The sequence below is a fragment of the Plectropomus leopardus genome, chromosome 4 (assembly GCF_008729295.1).
Source record: "Plectropomus leopardus isolate mb chromosome 4, YSFRI_Pleo_2.0, whole genome shotgun sequence".
Lineage (NCBI taxonomy): Eukaryota > Metazoa > Chordata > Actinopteri > Perciformes > Serranidae > Plectropomus > Plectropomus leopardus.
This window is the reverse complement of record NC_056466.1, coordinates 4,575,757-4,589,237: the sequence shown is the minus strand read 5'-3', so window position 1 is coordinate 4,589,237 and position 13,481 is coordinate 4,575,757. Positions and strand designations below refer to the sequence as shown.

At 38.2% G+C, this 13,481-nt stretch overlaps 1 protein-coding gene across 1 annotated transcript in view; it reads right to left on the bottom strand.

Moving 5' to 3' along the window:
- The window catches only part of lpar2b (lysophosphatidic acid receptor 2b), a 27,545-nt gene extending 14,064 nt beyond the window's left edge, over positions 1–13,481 (bottom strand). Inside the window, exons 1-2 of the mRNA XM_042484307.1 lie at positions 13,105–13,481; positions 1,164–1,641 (exon numbers count right to left, since the gene is read on the bottom strand). Coding sequence (XP_042340241.1) covers positions 1,164–1,419 — 256 coding nt within the window. The 5' untranslated portion in view covers positions 1,420–1,641; positions 13,105–13,481. The remainder of the gene's footprint in view (positions 1–1,163; positions 1,642–13,104) is intronic.

Genomic DNA, 13,481 nt, shown 5'->3' with positions numbered 1-13,481 from the left:
CGTTTTTTTAACCTGAAGCTAGTCCAGGGCCTGCATTTAGCTTTAATTTGATGCACAATGTTTATGTGCTTGGCCGTGGAGGTTGTAACGTTACGTTACTGGACCCATGGAGCTTGACAGCAGTATCTATAAGCAAAAACGTTATTGATTTTCAGGCTTTGAAAAAAAGCAGAACAAATTAAATAGAATCTAAATAGTCTTCATGGAGTATTTTGTATTTAAGGGTTGTTTATTCACCACCAAGATGTTTGTATGCTATATAAGGGTATGGTGATAAACTTCATGGTATTTATGGTTTGTGTTCACAGAATCACCAATTTCACCATTAAAAAATGCCAATTTTTTTTAACATTCCTTTTGGTTTCCATTAGCATGCACTGACAGCCGCGGCTGCAGAAACGGTCGCGCCAAGTGACAATGTTGACATTAGGATATCATATGTACTTATGAAAATATTTAAGAACACTGGGCCAACTAGTCTGGAGAAAAATAAACCTCCAGCACTGAAAGGTTCATTTCCTTACTTGTGAGATAAGCCTGTCCTGATCTCTCATAAACACATGATGCCAGTGCAAACACCGTGCCATTGTTTTCTATGTAATCCTGCACATGGACAGCTTTCTTACACACATCATTGCAGATTTACCAGCATCACTGCATCAAGGTACACCACTGTGCTACTCCCCAGCATCTACACTCATCAACTCTCCATAAAAGCAACAATTTAATCACATTTGGTCCCCAGATGTGACACTTCATGACGCAGGCATTAAATATCTAAACAAAGAAATCGTTAAAACTCACAAAGTGCACAGACAGACACAAAAACAACCATGTTAAATGGCAACATTATTAAAAAACATCCTTTGTGAACACTTTATAGCTGCATTTGTTATGTGATTTAAAGCCCACAGATGTTAACATGTATAGAGTGTATGGACCTTATAGTGCTAATCGCCTTTCCTATTCATAACATCGTGAAGAAGGCAGCCTGGTTTCCTGACAGCACAGAAATGCACAGTGCAGAAAGCAAAAAAAAACAACCAAAAAACGAAACAGTAATATTTTTTAAATTTGTAAAATATGTATTTAAACCTTCACATGTGAAGGTTTAAATACAACAAGACAAGAACATCAAAGCACATGAAGTAAAACAATCGTACCTGAGAAGAGGTCGGCCACAGCGAGGTTACCCAGCAGGTAGTAGATGGGGAAGTGAAAGCGTCTGTTTTTTAAAATAGCGCCTATGACCAAAAGGTTGGAAAAGATGACAATGAAGCAGACCGTCATGCCCAAAGTGACGATCACATAGTCACGTTTGCGCCAGTGGTCGCTGATGTTCTTGCCACTCTGCTCGTAGAAAAATTTGACGCTCCGGTTGTAGTAGCATCCTTCTGTGTCGTCGGTCTGTGTATCCATGTTGAGATATCCAGTTGAAGGGCGATCAGAGAAGAGCTGGAGAGGACAGAGAGGAGTACGGCGTTGCAGACAGGAAGCAGAGGGGAAGGTTTAGGGCGTCATTCAGACTCGCCCTCTTTGGTGGGTTGGAGATCCGCATGCCATCAGCTGGACAGGTGAGGACTGCAGGTTGAAGTCTGAGGCCTTCACTGTGCAGCTGTCTGAGATCCACCGGTCTGCAATCTGTGGAAAAATAAAGCATCAGTTTAGAACAATATGTGTATCTTTAAATCTGAAATTAAACTTTTAATAATGTAATTTAACCAGAAGAATAACCAGCCAATCAGCCCACAAATTACAGTCCAGAACAGCCACACAAGTTCATTACCCAAGACAAATGCACTTTTTTTCCCCAAGGATGTTTCACCGAGTCCCGCCTCCTGAGCTGTGATTTCCTGGTAATTGTCACATTGACACATCAAGATTGGAGGTGGTTAGGGTTAGGGCAAAGAGGTCATGGTTAGTACTAGCCTGTGCCAAAACATGTTCTCTTATGTGTAGAATATGATTTGCAGGCTGGGGAATCTTTGTAGACCCACAATGCTTCATTGATATTGGTATGTTGTGACACATTTTACATTAATCAAAAAAATAATAATTGCAGCGCCTACCATTTAGATATTGTACTTAGCCATACTGTGATTTTTGATAATATTTTGATTAATGGCGAAGCCCTAATTACACATATGTGATCATTCAAGCAAAGCATAAAATTTAAAGTTATCATTATTGCACAAAATGTAACAAAATATCATGAAATAGATCTTAGTGTAAATATTTTTTAACCATTTTTTTTTACTATTCATATATATTTTTTGCCTTGTTTATCTTACACATACCTTGCTACTGTAACAATACACGTTTCCCCATTCTAGGACTAATAAAGGATTTTTTTATCTTAGGCCTTCAATGTTCTCTGTTGACTGGCATCTGTAGTTTTTTCCCACTAATTCTAACCCTAAAATAAAATGGTATTAAAAAATGCATCATCCAGATTAAACTCAGTGAATTCACATCATTATATCAGACCACTTTGCTTTGCTTTACCACAAAGTTTCCATATATAAACACACTTGGTAAATGTAGCCCTCCAAAAATGTTGTTTAATTAAATGTGAAAACATTAATTTCCTCACACAAACAGCAAAAATGGATCTTACTCACTAAGCTCACGAGAATTTTGACCTCAGTAAACCTGAAAATCTTGATCAGCTGCAAGAGCAGTTATCATCACTATATTACTACCACTGAGCTCAAAGACCAACTATCTATACACGCCGACAAGTCCCAACAGGAACATGGGAGGCTTTTTGACTTTGGTGATGTTACTAAAACCAACCACAGCTAAGGCAAGAACTCAGCCTTCACTTCAAGATGTGCAGTCAAAATGTGGCCAACAACAACAGCTTTAATCCTCTATTTACGGTAAACTTGTACGCGCTGCATGGCGCGTTTTGAGTCAACAACACTCCCTCACACATTCTCCATTTTCCTGTGAAAGCCAGCGCAGCACGACGACGCGCACTCTACTGTCGAATCCAAGTTCAACTTTCCCTCAACAATGGAAACAGCAGAGCGGCAGACTCCCTGCAGCAGAGACACACCTCACAATTACACAATCCAGCTATGTAACTCAATCTCAATCCAAACATGCACAACACACACACACACACACACACACACACACACACACACACACACACAGGGAGGGAGCCTCAGTGACCCACTCTCCTACCAAGGGTGTGTGGAGAGAGATGCCAAATCAAAAACAGAAAAATGTGGAGAGTGAGAACTTAAGAGGCTCAAGAATGAAATGATGGATGAGACACAAATGTAAGAATAGCGTTTGATTAAAGGAAATAGCGTAAAACAGCTGAGGAGGTGAGAGAATGTATAAAAAGACCCAAAAGTCATAACCAGGATAAGTCCTGAGCATACAGGAATATAATAAACTATTTGTGGTGTGTGTGCATGGAAACGCGTGTCTGTGTGACTCACTAAACAAAGCCTACAACTTCTCATTTGTTAGCAGAGAGGAAGTGAGACTCCTTTTTCCTTGAAGGCCTCTGTTCCCGTCTGAGACTCGAGACATCAATCAAGCACTTAAACTACAGTTGATCTTTGACCCCAGTCCATGAGCACACAGTTGCTCCATTTCTTCCCCTCGACAGGACACACCTATTAACTCCTCTGGCTTTTTGACAGTTCTTTGGATCTCTGTCACTATGGTGTGTTTGAACACCAGCTTAAGGAAATTAGCAGCTCAGTTGGCAACCCAACACGTGTGCTGACTTCACTCAATTTTGCTTAAGCGTTGTACTTTTTAATACCACAAATCTTGCAACATGCAACATCATTTTGACATAAACACTCACTCGACGTGTATAATTCCGGTGAAAGCACACTCATACACTCACTTCTATGTAAACCCACTGCCCACCTGTGGCGGGTTGATCAGAGGTGTCAGACCTTTTCTCTCACAATACTGATTCCAAAACCCCAACTGAGAAAATTCAAAGAAAATGAGTACTGATATTGCTGTTTTTTTAAATATTAAATATGTTTCTTTCATTACTTGAAACTCATTGGGACTTTTTTTTATGAAGGGGAACTACAATGATCTGACACATTAAAGTCTGTTTACAGGTCTTGGAGAGTACCACTGCATATGTTTAAAAAAAAAAAAAAAAAAAGTATTTATCTTCAGTGGCTCCAGAAGTAACTGCATGAAATATGTCAAACTGCCTCGTGATGTCACTCAAGTCAGCATCAGCTTGGGATGCAGCCTAAAAAAATCAAATAATCCAGCCCGTTCTCATTCAGTTCCTCATGATATGAAATGCGGCTTGTGTTGGCATCATGGTAGCAGCATCCTGGAACATAAACAGCAGACGCAGAAGGATACCTGCAGCGTAATATCGAATAAGAATGTGTTGAAAATTCACATTGCTTGAATATAAATCCCCATCACAATTTTGGCTTACCACAATTAAATGAACATTAACAACTGCAATTTCAATGTTTAAAATGCATGTTCCTCTGAAAAAAAACTAACTTGTTAAACCCGTTAAAAACTCTACAATCTGCAGTACGATGAATGCAGGAAGTCCAGGAGGGATAATGTTTTTAACGTTACCTCACTGAATCCCTGTCTTTCTCCAACAACACGACATCAGACATCCATGACCGTGACAGTGCAGTGTGTCATTGTACCATAACCCCAGTAAAAACTTTTAAAAAATAAAAACACAGCAGCTGATATGTATACATAGGAGATGCACTGAAATAAGGGGAAGAAGAAACTTATTTTTAATGGAAAACAATTGTTTTTTAGTAGGAATTAAGAATTACTTAAAAGCATTACTCTGTTAATTTAAAGTTTTGGTACTATTTTATTTATACTTTGCTTCCAGGAGATGCACTTCAATTCAGGTGAAGAAGAACCTTCTCAGGACTAAATGTTTAGGGAAATAATTATGATTATCATTTTGGCCATAATTGTGCAGCCTTTGTGTTAGGTCATTGGTGAAAATCTGAAGACATTAAAGCGCTCGCTTTTTTTCAGTCCTGCAGATAGCAGAGAGCAATTCTTCTGGGCCTGATGAGGCCGCACATAAGCCTTCAAGTGTTCTCATCTGCTGTTAAACGTCAGAGGAAGAGGAAGAGGAAGAACACCTACCAGCACAGAAGAAGAATAACAGCAACGTGTGGGGGATGCTGACAAGTGCAGTAGCAGTGACAGCTTTGCCTCAACTTGTCAAAATGAAAAGCATGAGGCCAGTGCATTTTTAACTCTTTGCAATGGGAGCAGCACGTAGTTACAATCTGCCACAAGAGTAGACAAATGTTCAGCTTCGTTGGAAACGCTCCTTGTATCAGTGTTAACTTTCACCCAGCTGCACAATCATAGTGGAGGAGGGGCAAGACATAAAGCCAACCACAAAGACCAACCGTCACATTTCACTTTTGCAAGTTCAGAACCACAACAACAGAGATGGTGTATGTTCACATACTTTAGGATATATTATTGTTTCCTCACACACAAAATCTCACGAACCCATTTAGAGTTTGATTTGTGCTTAAGGCATATCTTTTATTATTAACAAAAATAATTTAAATTTGATTAGATTTGGCTGTTTTAAATGAAGCAGTTTATGTTTAAGTACATGGGATTTATTGTTTTGTTGGTTTTTCTACCATGGTATCAAACTGGGTATCAAGAATTGTGTAATTTCACAGATATTGCATCAAATACCAAATTCCTGGTATAGTGACATTACTGTCTGGGGTTAGACAGAAGAGAGCCGCACCTCTGTAGATCTCCATCTCTGCTTGAGGCCAGCAGCTCGGGGCTGTACAACGAAGTAAGTTCAACAGAGCCTGGCTCTCTTTGACTGAGGGGGCTCGACAAACCTGCAGCCTCAGTCGGGGCTAACAGGTACCACAAACATGAATATCAACTGTGTCTGTTAACTTAGGCTTTCTGCTTCAGACTCTGAGAGTGTTCACAGAAAACAAGTCAAAGGACGTGTTTATGGCATCGTTTGACACTGATAAATAATCGATCGCGTGCCAGCCACATCCACATTTGAGGAGTATTTTGTTTCGATTGAGTCGAGAGCTGAGAGCAGAAAATGACAAAGTGATTGCGCAAGTAAATGTGAGATATCTGTTTGGGCTTTTTATCACTGTTGTTTGTGACGTGACAGCTGCACATGCTATAGCTCTTAAACTTTAAACTTGACGCAGCAGATTTAAACATGATAATCAAGAACTACATTTCAGTCTGACTTTCCCCCGTAGTCTTTGGAAACTTTGGCTTATTTTGCTAACTGACGTTAAGATTTTTTTAGTTCATCAATAGTCAAGTCAACCCACATGCTTTTATCATCAGCCAACAGTTAAGTGTAGTTGACTGAACAATACCTGCTTTTCAGTGTGAAACCTGGAGGCTAAAACCTTTGATAATCTGCTTGAAGTGTATTGTTCAAACAAACAATTTAAGCAACTACAAAGCAGTGAAGCGAATTTGAATTTGTGACTTCTGAATCAAAGGTCACAAACCAACAAAGCAGTAGTTCGTAGAAGTGCGACACATGTCTAACTGCCCTACTTCAGTCCATATAAAAGATCAAGACACAAGCTTCACTTTATGACTTCAGTGAAGCTATAAAGGTGCACCGATGCAATTCGGATTAACACCGACTTCATGTCAATCAGTTTTGAAAGACTCAGTATTCTGTATGTATTTGGCGCAATAAAAAATGCCCAATGCTCTGCTTGTCAGGCGCGTCTGAGCTGCGTGTCAGCTGCAGCACATCCACAGAAACGGTGCCTCGCCGTTTTTTACGCGTGACGCTCGCCTTTGTTGACTCTATACCACTTTATACTGCAGTTTAAAGTCTCTCTGTCACAGAGATGACAAAATACAAAGATGTTTGTTTTACCGCAACTTCCTTGCTTCCCTTTCACAACAAAAACTATCTGACTTTGTTTCTGTGGAAAGAATGCCATCAGTTGCTGATACAATGCATTTTATTTTGAAACATTTACAGGACAGGGTTGTAATCTGTGCAGGAGCTTGTACAACTTCATAAATGAGCGGAATATGTGCTTATAAATATGAAAATACAGCACTCTTAAGGCTGGACTATTTTGATGCAGAAATAATGGACGAGTTAATATTATTGTGTTAGAGAAAAGTTATAGTGTTATTCAAATTGCACTAATTTTACTGTAAGATGTTTTGTTGGACTGCTAGATTTGAGGTTTGTTACTGTAACACAGAGTAACTGTTTTGTTAAGTGACTTGAATTGTACAAAGTCTCATTTATTTTGCTGTTGGATTGCTAAATGTAGATTACACTACATTCCCTTTACTTGAATGGAACAAGCTCTTGCATTAATTTTATTTTGGAGAGACTTTTGAGACTGTAAAACACAGATTACCAGTTAAGACTGGGCTATTTTTTTGTTGGGGAATAATGCCCTGCAGTGCATGACAAGTTTTAAAACATTATTTTCATTAAATTTGTTGTTATATTTATTGAGTGATAAAAAAAATAGTTAGATCAATTAAAAAAAATAATCTTTAGGTGCAGCCCTACTCTCATGGGTGTGCACCTTTAGAAATGTCAGTTTTCAGTGATAATTTGTCTCAAACATGCACGAAACCAGACATAGATTTTGCAGCAATAGGTTTCAGACACGTGCAGCTGCAATCACCGGATGTGGAAACAACCAAATCCTGTATAGAAACCCTGCTCTCATTGCATGCTCACAGCTGCACACAACCTGCCCAGTCCCACACAGCACACAGACAAAGGTAGCAAAAATTGTAATTGTAATAATATGGTTTCAGACAGGACTACAAAATAATAATAAGACGTCAGCAGATACGCCCCCAGCATTTCACAGCACAGAAAACTGCCTATTTTTCAATGATTCTGAAAGCAAATTACATACATTTTACATCATTCAGATTCAGGGATGATATGAGAATGTCATGTCTCATTATCCTCCCAAAAATAACTGTCACTGACGTTATTATCCACATAATCATCATAATTTAAAAGTCTTAAAATTATACTTTCTATTGCATAGGATAAATCCTTTTTTAGTGAGCATCAAAGCATCATAGCAAACAATAACACAATCTTAAGAAGCCATTATTTGAAATGGCATCATATCGTTAAATATGAAATATGCCCATGCTTCTATAAGATCTTTGCATTTTCTGAGTTCAGTGCATACGCAGCTTGTTTTTAGAGTCTGTTTTATTGTTTGTATTGCCGCAGTCTCTTTAGGTGCTGGATGCAATATTGACGATTATGCAAATAATGGTAATTCACCACAATTAACTTTTGTTTTTCTTTAGCAGTGATAAAAACGTAGATTGTCCCATAGTGAGTAGTATCGGTATCAATATCTGTATCAAGAGCATCCTAACAATACCCATTTCTGGTCCAAAGAAAACAAAATCTGCCTATCAGCATCTCTATAGATCATTCATTTGCATGTTATATCAACATTGTGAAATCTGCACAAAAAGTGACTCTGAGCTGTTGACTGGCATCCAGTGGAGGCTACAGTAAGTTACTGGTTGCAGTAAAGAAATAGTTCACCACATAAACTCCCATAAAACAAATCAAACAATTGAAGTTTTCTTCCAAGGTATCTGGCTGCATGCTTCAATTTAGTGTACAGACATGAGACCTATCTACCTCTACAACTTTCCAGAATGTCACCATTTCTACAGACCTCTGAAAGGAAATGGAGAAAGGACAGACAAAGACAAAGGCGTAGAAGCACTGCTGGGTCTTTGTGGTGGTGCATGGATGAAGTGGATTCTCAATCACATATAAAAAGTAAAAAAAATGCAATCTCCTTCAAAAACAATCCAAGACACACTGTAGGATTTGCATGTAGCTACAGACTATGACTCCGATGAGGACCTGTGGGTTTGCAGCATGTTGGTCTATTTAACCCTTTACAACCCGGATCAATGCCAGTTTTTCTTGTGCTGCATTCAGCGCCTTTAGTGATGGTTTCACCATCTGAAACCAGAGAAAACTGGTTTGATTTCTTTCAAAAACAGCAACTTGTCAAAAAAAACATCCTGCAAACTGCATACAATTAGTAAAAGGTGACAAGGACAATGAGCCATCTTATTATATTATTAAAATATATTATATTTTATTATATTATTAGATACAATTAAAAATGAGGGAAAATATCCAGAAAACTACATTTATTATTCGCTTAATTACATGTTTAAAGTTGTTAAATGTAATTTTCAGGTCATTTTTTGTAACTTTTTACTAATTTCTTGCTAATTTTAGGGTACTTTTGTGTTAAGTTGCTCAGTGCCCTCTTCCCATGTTTTTGAAAGAAATCAAACCAAACTGCTCAGGTTTTAACAGGTTAATTTACAGTATATTACCATGTAAAATAAAGGCAATTTAATTTTTTCACAAATCCTACCATCATCCATCCAATGAGCCCTTCACAAGATGAAGTAATTCATGGACTGCTTTGTTGTCATTTGTTCTTTTTGTTGTCTTTTTTTATGATAGCTCCACATATCCAGGTAATATACAGAACTTATTAGAACGTATCACACTAAAAACACGAATAAAACACCACATTTTAAAGAGATATGATGTATCAACGTTAGAGTAAAGTTGTGTCTAATTATAGCATTCCCGGCACGGCTCATTAAAACTTTAGGTACATTCCTAAACTTGACCTCACAGAGTTTCCCCTCCCAAAGAAACTGACAAAGCATGTGCTCCCCTGACTCGGGACTCCTCCTGCTTCCACTCTGTGTGGCTCTGAGACGACTGCATTTGCATGACTGTGTGTTTTCATGCATCACATGTCTGTTTGTGTGTGAATGGACTGAGCTGAATCAGTAAACACCAGTTTGAATGCAACCCGGTAATTACCAGGGCAGCCACACCCGAGTCTCTTCTGTTCCCTCCTCCCTTCTCTCTGAAAGTTAAGCCTTAGCACACCAACTTCAGCCAGAAACAGAGAGGATTTACACCACCCACACACACATCTGTGCCTGAAGCAAATACTGCTACAGAGGTGGTGTTTTTTGTGACCTAAATCCAGGTAAAATGTGATCTTCTGCTCATCACCTCCATGTCTCCGTTTGCAATACTTTTAACTGACGTATAAACATTTCAATCCAGCTGTGGAGCATGGACATGCAACTGGTGGGACTGACTAGGTGTCACCTGCATCATGATTAACTTTGGCTGTTTTATCACACAGATGCATGCAGACACTTCCACACAAGGAAACCAATGTGATCGATCTACCAGTAGGCAGGTTTCCATTACAGATGTGCGCAAAACTTCAGTGATATTTTCTAAATGTCGATAAAACAAGATTGTGAGACGACTTAGTTTCCATTAAGAGATGTTATGCGACTTCTCCTGTAGCGATAACATTCAAAGAAGCATGGCGATGGATGTTCAAAACATTAGCAGGTTTATTTCTATTGCAGCCACCGCATTAACCGTCACTGTTTCCAATCAAAGGCGACGTAGGCGTGTTTTGGGAGTGATCATGGAAAGGCAAGCATCTTTTACATGGGAGCATCCACGTATGAGGGATTTCTGGGAGGTGATAGCCCACGAATTCACAGATGAATCGTGGATTCAAAATTTCTGATCTGTTCAACTTTTGATGAGTTATTTGATGCAATAACACCTCTTGTAGCGCCTGCTGCATCATGCCAGCGGGGGCCGGTACCTAGCGACCAGTGCATAGCCATAGCAACATGTATGCTTAATAATAATTAATTGCGAAATATGACTTTTTCGAGACACCTCAAATACCACCTCATGCTTGTGAAAAAAATTGGTTGAGATAAATAAGAAATTTTAATTAATGTCCTTCCATTAGTCATATTTTATATTAGCAATTTTAATTTGTGCAATTTGAGGGTTCACGGAAATCTGCTTAGTGCGGTCTTTGTCTCTCTCTTTAAAAAGGACACCTGAAGGCTCAGAGAGAGTAAACTACACAGTGTGTGTTTAAGAATATACTAGAATTTCTGCACATTTCAACCAATGAATTTAATTTTTTTTACTGTGACTTCCCACAATATTCTACATAATTTCCATGACTTTAAGTAGTTTAAAAAAATAATCTTACTTATGACAACAAGTTTATTTTAATCAAACTCCCTCTTGACTTGCGGTTTATTTGCTCTCTTCACTTTCATTTCGCTTCTGTGCTGAGCTGCACAGAGTGATTTAATTCATCAACGGGCTCTGCAGTCTCCAACACCAGTTCAACATGCTGATGCAGATTCTAATTGCTGAATGTTGTCTAACTGCAAGCAGCCATACAATAACCTAACCTGATCAAAAACCATCTACAACAGGACACATTTTGATTTAAATCAGAAACTATCTGAAGATACATTAATTTACAAACCAGACCAGACATTTAAAACCTACTTTTGGTAGTTTGGGTACTTTTTTATAAAGTGTTTCTGACAGATTTTGGTCAATACTTAAAACATTTTTTGAGGTTTAATACCCAGCTCTACACTGTAGAAATAATATATTTGTTTCAACTTCATTTTTAAAAAAAAGCTAGAGGCTAAGCTGCCTTAAATTTGTCAAATTGACTGAATTTGAGAAGACAACTTGAAACATAACAAAATTAACTCAACTTGTCTTCTCAAATCCAGTCAACTTATTTTTTATGTTAACACAATTACTTTATTTTTTACAGTGCAGTGGCAATGTATTGCACATTATTTTGTGGATATTGTAAGGGATGTAGGACTGAAATAATTAGTTGCCTATTTCCATTAATTAATTAAGAGTTTAATTTATTAATCAAAAACACAAATGTGTTTTTATTTGTGACTAATCTCTATTTTTTGACAGTAAGATGAATGTCTTTGTATTTTTTACTACTAGACTTAGATAAAAATGATATTTATAGAAATTAATTTGGGCTCTAGGAAACTGTGATAAGCTATTTACTGCCATTTTCTGCTGGACTACATGATTGATCAATTAATTAAAAAAAAAAACAGCTCAATTGATAGTGAAAATAATCATACATTTCTTTTTTTTAATATCTGCCCCATTATAACAATAATATAATAACCATAATTGTATTTATATTGCACCTTTGAAACAGACTCTACAAAGTGCTTTGACAAACAAAGCAAAGCAGAAATGAGATGCATAGACGGTGATACAACAACAGCAATCCTATTAAGCACAAGCAAGAAAAAACTAGGGTAGAGTTAGGATCAAATTAAAACCAGAAAACAAATAATGCAGGGCGCATAACGTCAATATAAAATTATACAGAGAAATAGACCAAAAACAACAACGGAAACAATAAAAGCAATCATGCCACAAATAAGAGGAAATAAAATAGATAAAACAAAAACTAAAAAGATGAAATAAATTTAAAAATAAAAATTAAGAAAATGAATAAATGTAAATGTCAAAAAAAGAGTAGCATTGGAATTTCCTGCAGTCAAACACAACACCGTCAGCATATACTGTAAAAGGTGGAAAAAACTGCCATAAAGGTGAGTCAACACTGTGACACAATGTCAACAATACCTGAACACCATGACCTTCACCATGATTTATCGCAGGGCTGTTCTGCACTGGATTGCATTAGATTGCCCATAAAGGAAAAAAGAACTGGTAACACCTGTACTGTAAAAGCAAATTATATTTGTCTATCTTGCCTGGAACCATTAAGGCACAAATGAACTACTCATACTTTCTTTGTGCAATCTGCAGGATACAGTGTGCTGTGGTTACACCCAGACAGATCCAGGGGGGAGGACTCAGAAAATGAAACATCATATTGAAAGAAAGACAGATGACACTGTTTTTTGTAAGGAGGATGAGATAAATGACAAAATGGCATGGTCAAACTGGCAGTGATGAGGGTGTTGAGACTGTAATGAACTCCAGACTGCTGTGAGACGGTGCAGATGCCTCAGCACGCTCACTGCGCCCCGAACAATAAAACACACAAACAAGTCCGCGTCTTCTTCCAAAGCACGCAATTCACACTCAAAATAGAAGCATTTTACACACAGGAAATCAATACATCCAGCCTAAAGAGGAGAGACATGTCAACTCACCCTTTGCTTTCGTCTATGAACTCGTTTATCAAGTAAATCCAGGTCCTCGTCCAGGAGAAAAACAGAGTGCAGTCGTACCTGAAGCCGCTCCTGCGCACTTCTAACGCCCTCCGAGCACAAGGTGTAAAAAAAAAAAATAATGCGTCAAAAATAAAAAGTAAGTTGATGTTACTTTATGTCTTTCTATCGAGGCTCCATTCCAGTTTTCTCCTCGTGCAGCACAAACTTTTTGAATTGTCTCCGTCACCTGGATTTGTCCTCTGCTTCCGGTAGTTTGAGCGGTTACCTGTGCGGAGTGATCCGCGCGGTGAGTCCCAGGAAGAGCAGAAAGGGTGCGGCACGGCTCTGAGCTGCTGCTGCCGCCTCTCCTTCACAAA